The sequence below is a fragment of the Sinohyriopsis cumingii genome, chromosome 8 (genome assembly GCF_028554795.1).
Source record: "Sinohyriopsis cumingii isolate HCF-2022 chromosome 8, ASM2855479v2, whole genome shotgun sequence".
Taxonomy (NCBI): Eukaryota; Metazoa; Mollusca; class Bivalvia; order Unionida; family Unionidae; genus Sinohyriopsis; species Sinohyriopsis cumingii.
The window spans coordinates 41,755,283-41,773,502 of NC_142968.1; the positions used below are offsets into that span (position 1 = coordinate 41,755,283).

Consider the following 18,220-nt stretch of genomic DNA (forward strand, 5'->3'; position numbering starts at 1 on the left):
GGCTATACCACAGGAGAATTATGCAGACCCATAATATAATGTGTGTGTGTGTGATTTAGATTTTTAATGTAGCTTTAAAAAAAAAATCATTTTACTATGATGTCTGCAATATGACAGTTTATTGTGATGTCTAGCACTGGGGCATCATGCTGCAGACATATAGCATGATGACCCATCCAGCCTCATTATCCTGACACCAGGCCGACCAGTCCTAACACGAATCTTCTAATGCTGAGCACCAAGCGAGACAGATGCTAGTACCATTTTAATAGGTCTTTGGTGTGACTCACCTGAGCTTTGAGCCAGTGACCTCCTGCACCCGAACCCATAAGATAAGCATATAAAACTACAGAAATCAAACAAAGCTTTCTCTCATTATTGCATTATGCAAGTATAATAGTTTCATTCTGGTCATGGGACCATATCAATACCACATTATACCCAGAAATTTCATCATAATAAAGTGTGTTACAAGGAGGAACAGCTTTAATATGAATGCATGGCATAAATGTAAGTTTTCAATGATTTTGTGGTTGCTACAAGCAACAAATGATGCGTTTTCTATTAAAACAAAAGGATCTTTTCTTACATGTACAAGATGTTGTACTAACTTAATTGTCCTTTAACACAAACCATGATAACTGATAACAAGAAAAATGAATGCAATCAGTGATTTAATCATAAAAAATACTGTATACACTCACTTATAAGCCAGTCCAAAATGTAAACTGCAGACACAGATCTGCCATAATATAATGTGCCTGCAGATCAGAGTCTATACTGTTTGCATTTGGACAGCACTTTTAAGCAAGTATATATGGTAAATATTTTAATTAAAAATTTCAGGACAGTGTGCACATAATATGAAGGCACAAAGTTGATGGAGATGGAGAAGAGGATCCTCGTCTATTCAACACCAGATATTGCACTGCAGTCACATTAAACAATGACATTCTGTCAGTTGTATATTACACTCACCTAACTTAGTGACATGAGCTTAAGGGGAGGTAAACCAAATTTAATACAACCAGACAATAACAAGTATACTGTAAATTGACTATTTTGTTTTATAGGCTGGGTACCAGCTTTCATGGATTTCATCATTGCTACAAAACAAACTTAAAACCCAACAAAAAATAATCCTATGGTGCAAACAATTTGGCCTCGAGCAAATTGATAAAATTCACAAACCATAAAAATTTAAGTTCACTTTGCAAATGCATGAAAACCAAATTGAATTTACTGTAACTCATTCATATGCTATACAGAACTATGCTGAACACTGATGATCAACTTTCTGGATAATGTTTTTAATAAATGATGTAAATGAAATGTAGACTTTTGTGTTAGCAGATATACATGTTCAGTTAGTTGCATTATCCAGAAAGGAAATGATCACAAGCTCAGAAAGGTATGATGTTATGGTATGTAGAGAATGGAAATGATCACATGCTGAGAAAGGTATGGTGTTATGGTATGTACAGAAAGAAAAGGATCTTAAGCTGAGAAAAACATGATGTTATGGTATGTACAGAAAGAAAAGAATCTCAAGCTGAGAAAAGCATGATGTTATGGTATGTAGAGAAAGGGAATGGTCTAATGCTGAGAAAGGCATGATGTTATGGTATGTACAGAAAGGGAATGATCTCAAGCTGAGAAAAGCATGATGTTATGGTATGTACAGAAAGGAAATGATCTCAAGCTGAGAAAAGCATGATGTTATGGTATGTACAGAAAGGAAATGATCTCAAGCTGAGAAAAGCATGATGTTATGGTATGTACAGAAAGGAAAGGATTTCAAGCTGAGAAAAACATGATGTTATGGTATGTACAGAAAGAAAAGGATCTTAAGCTGAGAAAAGCATGATGTTATGGTATGTACAGAAAGGAAAGGATTTCAAGCTGAGAAAAACATGATGTTATGGTATGTACAGAAAGAAAAGGATTTCAAGCTGAGAAAAGCATGATGTTATGGTGAGTACAGAAAGGAAAGGATTTCAAGCTGAGAAAAACATGTTATGGTATGTACAGAAAGAAAAGGATCTCAAGCTGAGAAAAGCATGATGGTATGGTATGTACAGAAAGAAAAGGATCTCAAGCTGAGAAAAGCATGATGTTATGGTATGTACAGAAAGGAAATGATCTTAAGCTGAGAAAGGTATGGTGTTATGATCTCAAGTTGAAAAGGGTATGGTGTTATGGTATGTACAGCACTGAAATTATCACATGCTGAGACAGGTATGGTATTATGGTATGTACAGTGCTGAAATGATCATAACTGTGAAAGGTATGGCATTATGGTATGTACAGCACTGAAATAATCAAAGATCAAGTGAATTATGGTATTATGATCTGCATATTGTCAATGGCTTACATATGAATAGGTGTAACCTTAACACTCAGACTGGAGGACTGGTTGGGTTTCTAATCAGCTTGAATAAATGTCATTTTGTTTATTGTATACCCCTGCTCAGTTTGATTTTGGTTACTGTATACCACATACATGTTTAGACGTTTTGGTTACTGTACACCATGAACATGTTTAGACATTTTGGTTACTGTACACCATGAACATGTTTAGACATATACATTTTGGTTACTGTATACCACGAACATGTTTAGACATTTTGGTTACTGTATACCACATACATGTTTAGACATTTTGGTTACTGTACACCATGAACATGTTTAGACATATACATTTTGGTTACTGTATACCACATACATGTTCAGACGTTTTGGTTACTGTATACCATGAACATGTTTAGACATTTTGGTTACTGTATACCACATACATGTGTAGACATTTTGGTTACTGTATACCATGTACATGTGTAGACATTTTGGTTACTGTATACCACATACATGTGTAGACATTTTGGTTACTGTATACCACATACATGTGTAGACATTTTGGTTACTGTATACCATGTACATGTGTAGACATTTTGGTTACTGTATACCACATACATGTGTAGACATTTTGGTTACTGTATACCACATACATGTTTAGACATTTTGGTTACTGTATACCACATACATGTTTAGACATTTTGGTTACTGTATACCACATACATGTTTAGACATTTTGGTTACTGTATACCATGTACATGTGTAGACATTTTGGTTACTGTATACCACATACATGTGTAGACATTTTGGTTACTGTATACCATGTACATGTGTAGACATTATGGTTACTGTATACCACATACATGTTTAGACATTTTGGTTACTGTATACCACATACATGTGTAGACATTTTGGTTACTGTATACCACATACATGTGTAGACATTATGGTTATGGTAGACCATGTACATGTGTAGACATTTTGTTACAGTATACCATGAACACATTTAGACATATACATTTTGGTTACTGCATGCCACATACAAGTTTAAACATTTTGGTTACTTTATACCATGTACGTTTAGACACAGACATTTTGGTTACAGTGTGCCATGTATGTTTAGACATTTTGGTTACTGTATACCATGTACCTGTTTAGACATTTTGGTCATTGTATACCATGAACATGTTTAGACATTTTGGTTACTGTATACCATGAACATGTTTAGACATTTTGGATACTGTATACCATGAACATGTTTAGACATTTACATTTTGGTTACTGTATGCCATGTACAAGTTTAAACATTTTGGTTACTGTATACCATGTATGTTTAGCCACTTTGGTTACTGTATGCCATATACGTTTAGACAGACATTTTGGTTACTGTGTGCCATGTATGTTTAGACATTTTGGTTACTGTATACCATGTATGTTTAGACATTTTGGTTACTGTATCCCATTTATGTTTAGATATTTTGGTTACTGCATGCCATGTATGTTTAAACATTTTTGTTACTGTATGCCATGTATGTTTTAATACATTTTGGTTACTGTATGCCATGTTTGTTTAGACATTTTGATTAATGTATGCCATATATGTTTAAACATTTTGGTTACTGTATGCCATGTATGTTTGGACATTTTGGTTACTTTATGCCAAGTATGTTTGGACATTTTGGTTACTTTATGCCATGTATGTTTAGATGTTTTGGTTACTGTATGCCATGTATGTTTACACATTTTGGTTACTGTACGCCATGTATGTTTGCACATTTTGGTTACTGTATGCCATGTATGTTTGCACATTTTGGTTACTGTATGCCATGTATGTTTGCACATTTTGGTTACTGTATGCCATGTATGTTTGCACATTTTGGTTACTGTATGCCATGTATGTTTACACATTTTGGTACATGTTGCAGTCATGCTCTGATACATATTTTAACCAACCCTACCCAAATGCCAGGATATGTTCTAGAACTGACAATTTAAGAGGAAATCACTTCCATCCCCAGTTGAAAATGAATGTTTTCTGAACATGGGGAAGAATTTAATGGAGAAATAAAAATTGGGATTGAAAATATGCTACATGAATTTAGCATATTTAGCTGAAATTTAGGGTGCATTTTTTTTTTGAAACCAGTGCCAATTCTGCAATCAAGCATTCTATAATAGACACTTCACATACACAATTCATTATTCTACCATTCTTGACCTACCCTCTGTTCTCTGCCACCATTAGGTAAAATACCATCTCCAAGTCTATTCCAGGTGATAATTGGACTGGGAAGCCCACTCGCGTTGCAGCGTAATTCAACTGGATCTCCTTCTTTCACAGTCATGTCACTGCTTGTGTAAATGTCGATAATCTGTGGTGATTCTGAGGATAATGATATCGTACTTTAAATTTAAATTATGTCATCTGTACAACATACTAAAGTAACTGCTAACAAGAGCAACTTTGATGGCTTGCCATCACAAATCCCTTATTTATTTATTAATCCCATACATCATTCAAAGTTAGTGATGCAAGGGTCGAACCATAACGCTCTCACTCATTATAGTATCGATGAGTATATCCTTCTGGAAAGACTAGAAGAATAAATTTTTGGTAAAGAAATTATATTAGAAATACATCACACATCTTATATATTTACTATAAAAAGTTTCATGTCCATATTTCCATCTGTATCACTAGGAACATAAAACAGTAGCGGTACAATAATTTATTCAAATATTCCATGATTTGGCATCAAATTCAAAAGATCAAGTGTTTAATTATGATTCTCCGTTTATTCAAATATTTGATGATTTGGCATCAAATTAAAAAGATCAAGTGTTTAAATATGATTCTCTGTAATAAAATACGAACAAAGTTTCCTTTTTTTAAAAAACTGTTCAACTTGTTTAGAATGAAATCTTACAGATAAAATATGTAAATAACATCTTCCAGTTAATATAGCCTTCATTTATTTAGTATAATCCAAGTGCCAGCAACATAACAGATACTGCAAGATAAGTAGACCAAGAAACCAGTATTTTCTAGTAAAATGTTTCTTCAATAATACCTTCTCAATCATAACACCTTAGGAGAACTACTTCTATGTCACAAATTCAACTCTACAGCTAAAAAGTTAAAAGTTATCAGTCCATCTATGTGGCAGTTAGATAGAGTGATCTCCCCTTGATATTGGGATTGGCACCAAATCCTGTGAATAATTCAGTTACTACTTCTACTTGTACTGAGTAGTATACTCTCTACAGACAGACAGACAGAGAGGCCTTGCATTCCACCTACAAGTATTTGGGAAATTTTCTACCTTAAAGCATGATGGGGTAGTATTTTCTTTGAAGGCAAGTATACTCCATCTATAAATTTCCCTAGTCTCTGCTCATAATCAATGTAATTCTAGGTTTTGATTACATGAACCTATTTACCAAGTTTTATCAAAATTGGTCAAGAAATATAGCACTAGATCTTGAAAGATAATAGGTTCAGCCAAACTCTTTAATATGCAACAAATGTTGCTAAGACTAATAAAAAAAATTATTTTTCATTTTTCTTTAAAATTATGCCATAACAGAGCACTCAATAAATTACTGAAAATCACTTAAATCTTTTGCAAAAAAAAAAAAAAAAAGGTTGGCAGTTGGGTTAGCAGAAATAGGTAATTTCTTTGTAAGGGGTCTTATTACAGAAGTGATATAAAATGAAAGTGATATAAACTTATTTTACCAACTTGGAGCAAAATACAATTGAAATTCATTCTCCTGAGCTATTACAAGCACAGCCAATCAGATTACCTCAAAAAGGTGTTTAGATTTTCCTCATATGAAAACTCATGTAACACTTCAATAACACAAGACTATTTTCCTAGCTTAATCAAAATCTGACAAGAAATATTGTTGTTGGAGTGTTGATCAGATTAGCCAATCAAACACAAGATCACATCATTAACATGTGTGGATTTTACCCATCACAATATCCAACAGATGATGAAGAAGCCTATTTACCAAATCTTATCAAAGCCGCTTCTAGAGTAGTAATAGACTCAGTTGATCAGATGCAAGATCACTTTATAAATATGGATAGGTCTTGTTCATGAAAAGATTCCTCCATAATATTAGCATACCATGTGTCTGATTACAATCATGTCAGAAACACCATCCATCCATCTCAGCCAATCATATGCAATATCACTTCCAAAAATCACAAATCTTCCTCATAATAAAACTCACTGGATATCTTAATGACATAACCCTATTTATCAAGTCTGATAAAAATGTGACCAGTAACAGAATCATTAAAGTGTTGATAAGCTCAGCCAAATCAGATGCAGGACACATTAATATACACTGATCTCAGTCATAGCTGTACCCATCTAAAATCTGGATGATTTACGTCTATTGACCAAGTTTAATCAAAACTAGATCAGAATACTGTCAGTTTCTAGGGTGGAAAAAAGTAAAGACCATTAGATGCAGGATCAGCTCATTAATATGCATGAATCTCACTCATCAAGACTATCAAAATCCAACCAGAAATAACCTCCAGAGTGGAAACAACCCCAGCCAATCAAATGCAATACCATCTCATTATTATGCACGGATTTCATCAACATCAAACTTTACCAAGATCTTGATCATACAAGCCCACATTCCAAGTTTAATAAAAATCTGATTAGAAATACATTCTCAATGGCAGTATGAAGCTCAGGATAGCCAATGCAAGATGAACTTACCGTATATACTCGTTTATGAGCTGAACTGCAAACAACAAAGATCCTGATCAGCCGTCACATAATGAACCTGCAGATCAGGGTCTATGTTGTTTGATCTAGTGATTACTCCTAACAAACTGCACAGACCCAGATCTGCCAGCACATAATGCAATGGCAGATCTGGCTCTGTGCAGTTTGCAGTTGGACTCATCTTATAAACGAGTATATATGGTATTTATGTCAAAATGGATGGCACTCATTCACATTCAAACATGAGCACACCATTGTAATCAATCTTTATCAACTGTATAATTATGGACCATTGTAATTAATCTTTATCAACTGTGTCATTATGGACCATTGTAATTAATCTTTATCAACTGTGTAATTATGGACCATTGTAATTAATGTTTATCAACTGGGTAATCATGGACCATTGTAATCAATCTTTATCAACTGTATAATTATGGACCATTGTAATTAATCTTTATCAACTGTGTAATTATGGACCATTGTAATTAATCTTTATCAACTGTGTAATTATGGACCATTGTAATCAATCTTTATCAACTGTGTAATTATGGACTGATTACAACTATATCTTGTATGGAAGGAGGAGGAAGGGGAAAGTGGCCCAACACACAACCAGATATGAAAAATAAAGTATTCATTATTTAGCAATGCAGTTTCAAGGTCTCTGATAACTTATCAATTGGCTCCTTAGCTCTGAGTTACAGCATGATAAGTAGTCTTAGAGTAAAGAACAACAACTACGAATATAACACTAACCCACAATAAAAAGACTTCTGCTATCATTAGCATACTGTTGGTCTCCTAGCTGAACTCGACAAATGTACAATCCCTCATCACTGGGCTGGATGTTCTGTACTTTCAAGCGCCAGTTATTATCAGCAGGCTTGTCGATCTGGTACTTGTATGGATCTGTTGCCTCTGTATCTGTAGAAATACTCCTAGTGTACCCTTTCCACATCCACATCCACTGGAGCTGGAATCAGAAGAATGATGATGATAAAAACAGCAAAGATGATGACAATAATAACAGTAATAATAGTAATAACAATAATAAACTCTTGTAAACTCTTGAAAGACTACTGCAATAAATGACCACCTGTCATGACATACCAGGATGTCAAAGGACAGATTTATTAATTATATACTAATCAGGTTCACAACATCTCTGATGTTACATGAGGTCTGAATGCATACAGCACAGTGATATTGTCATAACACAAGATTTATGTGCCAGTAACAAAAGATAAACTCTATGTTTTAACTGTGTTCATTCAAAGTGTATGCAATATATGCAATTGTCACAATGGTCTTCTGCATGAGGGATGCCACTTACTGATAATGGGTTTTATATTCCAAAGCCTCTTTATGGTGCACAGTCTGTGCAGATCTATGCAAGATTTGAAGTCTTTATACGAAATATTCTCTTCAGATATGGGCAACTGCAGGGCTGCTTTTTCTGCCCTTTAATTACCCTCAATATAAATGAGGCTAGGCAGCCAAGAGTACACAATGATCTTTCCAGAAAACCATGCAGAAAATTAAATACCATACTGTGACCATACATATCAGAACATTTGTTGCAAGTGAAACAAAGATTAGAGACATCATACAGATGGTTTTCCGACGACCATCCCAACATTTTCCACATGTGAAGGAAATGCTATGCAACCTGTTCTTACGTTTCACATACGATACAAAGCAATATTTTGAAAAGCTCTTCTGGAATAACAGAAAAATATCAGGGAATTTTACCAACATTAAAAAACAATCTGTTACATATGTAGTGATTCTAGCAACATATCAGGTCACTGTGCAGCATGTGCAAATATTTTTTGTTACATTGCATTACATTTTAATAATAAGATCATGGACACACACATAAACATGCACACACACACACATACAAAACTGTAATACATTTAATAAATATATAAATGACATATTTTCTCTATTTTAATTTAATACTGATTCTTTAATCCAAAATTTAAAAAAATCAATGGGAACAAATGATTTGTTTTATTGTTGTTGTAGGATTCAATACTATTCCATGTGGGATTCAATGCAAGATTCAATGCTATTCAATGTGGGATTCAATGCTATTCAATGCTATTCAATGCGAGATTCAATGCTATTCAATGTGGGATTCAATGCTATTCAATGCGGGATTCAATGCTATTCAATGCGAGATTCAATGCTATTCAATGCTATTCAATGCAAGATTCAATGCTATTCAATGTGGGATTCAATGCTATTCAATGCGGGATTCGATGCTATTTTTCAGCATATGATAGGCCAGATAAGGCAGCCCATATATTTGGTGCTGGAAGAATCCAAATAGGCCCTGAGAAGAGTCGCCAACCAATGGAAGGCTAGTGACAACCTTTATCACACAACTATATCAGCCAAGCAGTGAATCGAACTCACATGGACACAGGTGAGATGTATGGGTGTTCTGTAAAGGCAAGCCTTTTAAAACACTGCCACCCGAGCCCTGGGGAAGGGGGGTGGGGGTGAGATTTCACAGAATGTACCACTCTTGTGCTTGGAGACCAGAAGCTACCAGAATACTATGATTGGACTACCATATTGTCTAGCTGTCCCCTACATATCAATAAAACTTTAACAGTCATATATTTTGAAATTAATTATACTTTAAAAGAAGAAAATAAAACAAGAAAAGAAGCTGTAACAACCAACCTTACTTTTATCCACCAACCATATGATTTTTTTTAAAAACTAAAACAAAAATGGTGAATGATTTTGGTAATGGTGAATGATTTTGGTAATTTATTGTCATTTATTCATTGCATACAAGAAAATATATATCATAATTTTATCCTCTGTTGATACAAATATGGCATGTCAATTTTTTTTAAAATTAAAAATGCCTACCTACCTGAACAGCCTATTTTTTTGTGGTTACTGTATTATCAGGAACAGTATTATGTGCTCTGATCAAGACAACCCAAGTGGTTTATATAGGTCACCTGTCTTGGATATGATGAAGCATATCTAGTCTAATGATTGTACAAGCACAGAAATTCCCTAATTTACCTAAATAATGAAGATGTATATAATAAATAAAATGAAACTGTATGGACAATTTTTTAAAAACTTATTTTAAACAAAAAAAGGGAGTATGACAGTGATAAATTCTAAAGTCTTTTGACTTATCTCTAGTTGGCTATAAAAAATTCATATGAAACTAACAAGGGTTGCCAAACAGTCATAGACACTTTTATTCCAGTAACGCCTGTAATAAAGAATTATTATAATGCAGCCTAAATGTGTGTTTGATGAATAAACAGATACCAATTCATATATTATGGTTTATTAAAAAAACTTTTTTTTTCAATTCCAAGAAGCACAACAACTACTAATACTCCGGTTAATTATGAATCACACCTCATCTCTGGTCTTCAAAAGTATTTACCTGGCACAGGTAATATTTAGCTGAGGATTATTTAATCAATTTCAAACCAATCCTTGTTCCATCTAAACAAACTTTTTTAATTTGGAAAATAAAGTAGTTACCAGCAAATGCAGTGTTAATGAATTTCTATTTTTAGAACATAGTCTAATATATACTGCAGGGATCACGCCAATATCACAAATTGCCAATTTGTTTCTGTTATTGGTGACAAAATATACCATCTGGCGAATCTTTTGGTGATAACATTTTTGGCTGTAAAAACTGTATATACAGTCTTGGGATTGGAGTCGAGAAATTGAAAGGCACCATGACAGGATGTCACAAACTTGAATATGTTGTTGTAGGTTTTAACACCATTTTTCAGTACACGATAGGCTATACATGGCGGCCAGTATTAAATGGCGGTGGAAGAACATAGGAAATCCCCAGAAAGAACCACCAACCCTCGAAAAGCTACTGGCAAGCTTTCTCACATACCCACACTGGCCGAATCCGAAACTCGAACCCACACAGACAGAGGTGAGATGGCAGTGATCTGTAACGCAGAGCGCTTTAGACCACTCAGCCACTCGGGGCCCCCAAACTTGAATACAAAATGCAGTGGAATCTATTGTTACATAAATACATACTTTGTTCATATTGACCAACCACGCTAACAGTGCATTATTATATCATAATATTTTTATGCTGATGTCTGGCCTTATTACTGTAATATAAATAGTTATGCTACCTAACACCACCTCTGAAGGCAGGAATGGGAACAACTACAATTTACTAGACAATGGCAACATTTTTTAAAAATATAACAGAAAAAATAGTTTTGCTGAAACTTCATAAAAAAAACGATTACTTCTGATGCACCTATCATTCTGTATAAATAAAACAAATGAAGAAAAAAAATTCTGTCTCAGTCAATGTTCTGCAATTATCTGATGTTGCCACAGCAATAACAGAGAGGCATTTGTTTTGTCCTTCAAAAGAGGACCATTGGAGGTCCCTTCAATAACACATGTGCCTTCACAAAAGCAAGACGATGACCGTTAGTGATATCTAGCACTGAGGCATCATACAGCAAACAATTAGCATCATGTCCCACCCAGTCACATTTTCATGACAACATGCTGACCAGTCTTAACTCTAGCGTCAAGTGAAGGAGTCGCTATTACCATTTTTATAAGTCTTTGGTATGTCTCAGCCGGAGTTTGAACCCACAACCTCCAGCTTCTAACATTACAGATTAAAAGTGCTGAGTAATGTTTATCAAAAGCAAGTGCCATTGTCTTTAGATTAAAACGATCACCAGAAACCAACAATCAATTGACAGGTGTCTTAATCTCCTCATCAGCTAAAATTTTAACTTATTGGGCTTCAACTAACCCCTTTAACATAGCTTGCACTTGATATTTCACACACTACATAACTGATACTCACTTTGTAGGAACAGAAAAAAGCTGTGGGATCTATCATACATCCAAAAATTAAAAGTATGTGTACTTTAATTACAGATCTATGCATCCCAGAGAACCCTGGGTATATCCACATCATGAGTTGCAGGGTAATTTTTGTCATACCAGGGCAATAAAAATGCTTTGCCAGGTTGAAATTCTTCTGGGCAAGTAAATTTTTGTGCAAGTCTTGCACAAGTTCCAAATGAATATGAAGGAACAATGTAACTGGGGATGTAAAATCAATTTTTGGAAACCCAGATCCCTCACAAATTCTGAGGAGCAAGTGAGATTTAACTACTGTTTCTTTATACATGTAATAATTATTACCGGCATGCCCACTGGTCTGTTGTCTATTGCACAGGACATAAAGGCATCACCATCCTTTTTGACTACCATTGCATTGGTGTTGTACAGTCTCTCTGTGTATGGGTATGTCGCTACAATGTAAATCCTGGGATCTACACACCAACCTGAAATAAAAATTACATTTTTAAAACTCTGTTTCACTGAAAACGTTTAATTGCACCAAAAGCAACATATTTTATTAATTTCAGAACTACAAAAATCTGGGGGAAAAAACAACACATCCTACACTATTATCCAAATAAAAGGAAAATATTTATATTCATTTGTTGCAATATCATCATCATCTTTCTTCTCTTTAAGCCTTTAGTGCACATTATTTAAAAATTATCTATAAAGATGTTTTGTCAGTTGTAGTTAATCCCTTTAGGGACTTCGTCTCAAAGGTTATTCTTATCTGCCTTTCAATGTTCACCCATCTCAAAATCCATTCACACCGGGCCTCCCTTGGTAACATTTTTCTTTGCTCCATGAAATTAGCCAAATTTAGGGCCATTATTCAGCCATAGGAGCATTTTTATGCCATGATGCATGGACTTAAATACATGCATAATATTATATTGGACCTATTTTTAATCTTTATAAACATGACAATAAAACAGTTTTTACATGTTTTTATGACATTTCAAGGCACAAGAACAATTATGAATAAACATAGCAATACAATTTCATTATATACAAAATGAAGTTCAGTGTATAGCATATGAAAAGCAAGAATGAATAAGACTGTTTCTTTATAACCAATAATAAAAAATACTGCTTAGTCTCTAAGTAAATGACACTTCATCAATGTCTGCCTCATTTTTCCCCCAGACCATTTCTGAAATGCCTTCCCAAAATAAAAATTCTCAACAGTGGGTTCATCACAAAAAATTCTCAATAAATTGTTCAGGGTAGATATACCCATATAGTTTCTTAAGTTTGTTTTGATGGCAGATTCATGTGACTGAAACCCCTCTCACAGTAGGGGCAACAAATAACCTGGTAGCTGCCTCAGATGCATCTGGATATAAATCATTGTTTTTCAAAGCTAGATTAGCCATATTCATTGTGCTTGATACAGACTTGTTTTGTAAAGTAAATTTTTATTTTTCATTGATATAAGCGACTCTAGCCCTTTAGAGTTGACAATGGGCATCCTTGTAGTGGCATCCTGTGTTAACCAATCAAGTTCAGACCAAAAAACATGTTGTCTAAGTAGATAATCCCTAAAACACTAATTCAGCAAATCCCTAAAACACTGATTCAGCAGTCCCATGTAAATCTAACACTCACAGTTTGCAATAAACATAAATTAACAACACGTGCAAAAGAATCTTTTTGCCAACCTGTTCAACAATAGAGTATATCCCCTGGTCATTCCTTATTATCTATTATTCACATTTAATTGCTTCTCAAAATTGACTGACAGCTTGCAGTTAGCTGCAGTCATATTTGAATAACATCTTATTCATCATCTACTGACATTATCCAACGACTGCCGCAGATAGTGAAAACAGGTATTAAGTGGCCCGATTTGCTTATATCAAAATTTACTTTTAACAAATTTGTTGTCAACACCTTTTGTCAGTCAGTAAAAATAATTTGTGCCACTTTCAAAATTATTTTGCATCTGACGGCAAATGCATAGCCTAGCGGAGGTCCTGATTCACAGGTCCTATATACTGTTCAGAAAAACTGACCTCCTTCAAGGATTCTAACTTATTTTTTTTTTAAACTGGCTTGTCTGCCACAGTTGAAGTTCCTTCACAGGTGAAATAACTGGTACATGTATTCAGGAACATTTAAAGGGCTTCTTTCATGGTTACTGTGTATTCATGTTTCCACATGTCAATAGCATACATATACATTGAGAAGTGACTAAAACCCACTGTGTGCATATAGTTTAAACTGCCTAAACCTGGCAGTTACAAATATCTGCTTTTTCTAATCACAGTGAAAGTAGCTGAGAGTAGCTCAGGTTTAATGAGACATCTAGGCAAGGTATATCTGAGACATGAAACGTACCCATCTTCTCCAATGCATGCCCACAGATAAGTTTACTGTAATTATTACTGTTTGTTTTCCCACAATAAAGAATGATTACCAGTCACAGAGATCTTCTAGCCTTTAACTGAATCAATTTATATAGTCTTGATAGTAAGGTAGTGGACAAAAGAATGGATAAGATGACATGCTACACATATGAAAAAGTCGATTAACAGATGCAGAGTGAAGATATTAAACAAATTCCAGCCTATAGCTGTTGTGAGTATTGTTTTGAAAATCCTATCACTTGATTATGCTGAATTGCTAAATGTGACCAGTCAGAATTTTAATACTGCAATTGCGCTTATCAAATATATATATATATATATATATATATATATCAATTTAAAGTATTAACCAGAAATAGCAAAATATTAATTTTCTGATTCATCTGCGGATTCTAAAAGTACAGTACAGTTGTCAGTGATTCCACATTTTCCATGCATGTATCATGGGTGTGATAAAAGCTTGGAAAAGATCAGTGCAATCATCGATGCAAATTGGTATACATGTACACACATGGAAAGGAATCAAACTGGTTGCCAGCCTTTTCAGATTTTTTTTATCTCCCTCTTACCTGTTTATGATTGGTAAGCTGTCAACTGGCTGCCAGTCCATTCCTGTATATACCTCTCACCTGTTTCAGCTACGTTTGTTTGGGTTTTGCAGGTCTAATGCAATTTTTCAGCACACGATAGGCGATACATTGTGGTCAGACTCGGAGCATTTTGTGGAGGAACACCCCAGCAAAGAACCACAAACCACATGAAGCTACTGGCAAGCTTTCTTACCTATGCTGGTCAAGTCAGAGCTTTTGCAATATAGACCACATCAATCACTGCAACTAACGAAGCGATTTTCATAATGGTAGCAATATTGTCTGATTTTATCAACCCCCCCCAAATGTGCTCTTCACCTCACTTCTTTCTTTACATGAAGGTGGGCTGAGTGGTAGAAAGCGCTGGCCTTTACAGATCTATGACATCACACCTCTATCTGCAGAGGACCCGAGTTGCCGAGTGATCTAAAGCACTCTCCATTACAGATCGCTGCCATCTCACCTCTGTCTGCGTGGGTTCGAGTCTAGGATTCAGCCAATGTGGGTATGTGAGAAAGCTTGCCAGTAGCTTCTCGTGGGTCAGTGGTTCTTCCCTGGATTTTCACGGGTTCTTCCTCCATCATTAATACTGGCCGCCATGCATAGCTTATCATGTGAATGTGCTGACAAATGGCGTTAAACCCAACAACAACAACACCTCTATCTGCATGCGTTCAAGTCTCAGATTCAGCCAGCGTAGGTATGTGAGAAAGCTTGCCAATAGCTTCCTGTGGGTTGATGGCTCTTTCCATGATTTCACCAAGTTTCTTCCTCCACCAGATACACTGACTGCCATGTGTTGAAAATGGCATTAAACCCCAAACAATATCTATATAAAAACATTGTGGATACAGTGCTATGGATCACATTATTCACTGCATCAAAGTTCTTTTCTTAAGTGTAACAATATCGGTCAATTTTGTCACCAACCCCCAGCCCACCAAAAAAGCCTGCTATACACCTCACTTCTTTATTTTACATGATAACTAGAAGGTGAAGGGACAAGGTGCAAACTGACTTGTGGATGAAATGATCTGTTCCCTGCCTATGCAGGTGTTTAAGTGTTATGTAAAGCACCTGTAAGGTCATCACAAATTTGCTGGAATACAGCTCCTTGGAGCTCAATGTGTCCATGTTATTCATAGACTTTCAAAAACACTTTTGGACTAAAAGCACCATTCAGTTATGAATTCCTTACTTGTGAGTCATCCGATACTCCTTGTTTACAAATATGTAGCTTAAAAATAGAGCCGACGCTAATAGATGATAAAATATTTCATTTTTACATCTGATAAATAATTTAGGATAATCCAAAAGACAGGAAATATAGAATTAAAATAAAAAGTGGAAATTAATTTTGTAGGTCATGATTTTGACGACCCCGTTTCAGTTCATGATGTTGATACACAGTGCTTTGACAGAACCTAAACCATATTAAAGTATAGATCAGCTGACCACTGCATTAATGAATTCTCTTACCTGGAGATGTTAAAGAAAGCAAAAGAAATATCACTAAAAATCCCATTTTTAGCATTTTATGGCTTATATCATCAATAAGCAAAACTCAAACATCCGCCATGTTTGTCAGTTATGGGTAGTTGCGCATGCGTACTTATTGCTTACCTGTGCAGGTGCGGTACAGGTAAGGTATATTCGAATTAAAATTTTGTGATAAAACAAAATACAATTTTAAATAAAAAATACGATTTATCCGACACCAATAAATCGTATCATTCTTATGACTCTACCTTTTATGTATTAAAATGACGAAAATACGCAGACATGCAAATGTAATAAAGGGAAATAACTTTAATATAAATCAACAACATAATCCTCAGTTACACCCCTTTCACGATAATCATACCGAATGTCATATACTATCCCCTCTAATGTGGAAACCTGCCATCATGAAATGTTAAAATCATTGGTCAGTGAACATTTTGACAATTCTTTATATATAAAAAACAAACATCAAAAGGGGTAAATAATAAGTCAGTATGAACATCTGTGTTTGGAATTTGCAGTAATATGTAGCAAACATATGGTACTTAATGAGAAAAGAATATTCTTTCCTCCATACACAATGTCGAGCGAAAGGACAAATGGCGCCAGGCGCCGTCACGAGTGTTTTTGCTGTTGCCGCTGAAATTTTCATATTATCTCATTTTCACCTTAGTCTAACTGGACAATCCTTGATAATACTTATATGGGCGGGGGTTGGGAACTGACATAAAACAGTGTTCTTTGTTGCAAATTAGGGGTGCCACGAAAGAATATTGTCCCCCTGCTTCAGTCACCTAGATACGGGCGCCACTAAAGAATATTGACACGTCTCCACTAACCTTCGCACCATCACTGCCTTTACACACACACACACACACACACACACACACACACACACACACAATTAGAGTGTTTATTACGCAAATTTGATTATATTTAATGACTATCACTTTTTAAAATTGACCTTTGGCATTATGGCTTTAATAATGTGTGGGTGTGATTTGTATTTTTAACGTAGTTTTTATTTTTTAAAAATCAGTCATATCGCTACGATGTCTGCAGTGTGTCAGATTATTGTGATGTCTAACAATTGGGCATCATGCTGAAAACATGTAGCACCGTGTCCAGCCCAGTCACATTATCCTGACACCAGGCCGACCAGTCCTAACACTAACCTCTTAATGCTGAGCGTCAAGCGAGGCAGCTGTTAGTACCATTTTTGTAAGTCTTTGGCATGACTCGGCCGGGGATCGAACCCACGACCTAGGCGGACGCTCTAAGCACTAGGCCACATGAGCGATGACTTTAATAAAAGTTACAGATATTTTACATTTTTTTTTCCTACGAAAGAAAGGTCATGTTCAGTTGTCAGGAGTTCTGCATGTTTTTGTTATGTTTGTTCTATAACGGATTCATTGTTCCACGCAAGGCTATCATTTACACTTATACGGTTTTTGCCAAGGCATATATATCTAGGATGATAGATTTGCTAAGGCACAGGTATCCGATTTGATAGAATTGCCAAGGCATGGGTATCCGATTTGATAGAATTACCAAGGCATGGGTATTCGATTTGATTGAATTGCCAAGGCATGGGTATCTGGATTGATAAAATTGACTAAAATAGGTGCCGGGAAAGTTTCAAAATCTTTTTAAAACTGAAAACTTAGAAGCGACTTTTCATAGTGAATCGCCGATAATCAACTGTAACTCAGGTCACTTCATTATCTCGCTGACC

At 35.2% G+C, this 18,220-nt stretch overlaps 1 protein-coding gene across 1 annotated transcript in view; it reads right to left on the reverse strand.

Annotated features, from left to right (window-relative positions):
• The window catches only part of LOC149793353 (protein amalgam-like), a 36,916-nt gene extending 20,332 nt beyond the window's left edge, over positions 1 to 16,584 (reverse strand). Inside the window, exons 1-4 of the mRNA XM_089967339.1 lie at positions 16,459 to 16,584; positions 12,318 to 12,460; positions 7,866 to 8,082; positions 4,575 to 4,735 (exon numbers count right to left, since the gene is read on the reverse strand). Coding sequence (XP_089823465.1) covers positions 4,575 to 4,735; positions 7,866 to 8,082; positions 12,318 to 12,460; positions 16,459 to 16,513 — 576 coding nt within the window. The 5' untranslated portion in view covers positions 16,514 to 16,584. The remainder of the gene's footprint in view (positions 1 to 4,574; positions 4,736 to 7,865; positions 8,083 to 12,317; positions 12,461 to 16,458) is intronic.
• Positions 16,585 to 18,220: the final 1,636 nt, after the last annotated feature.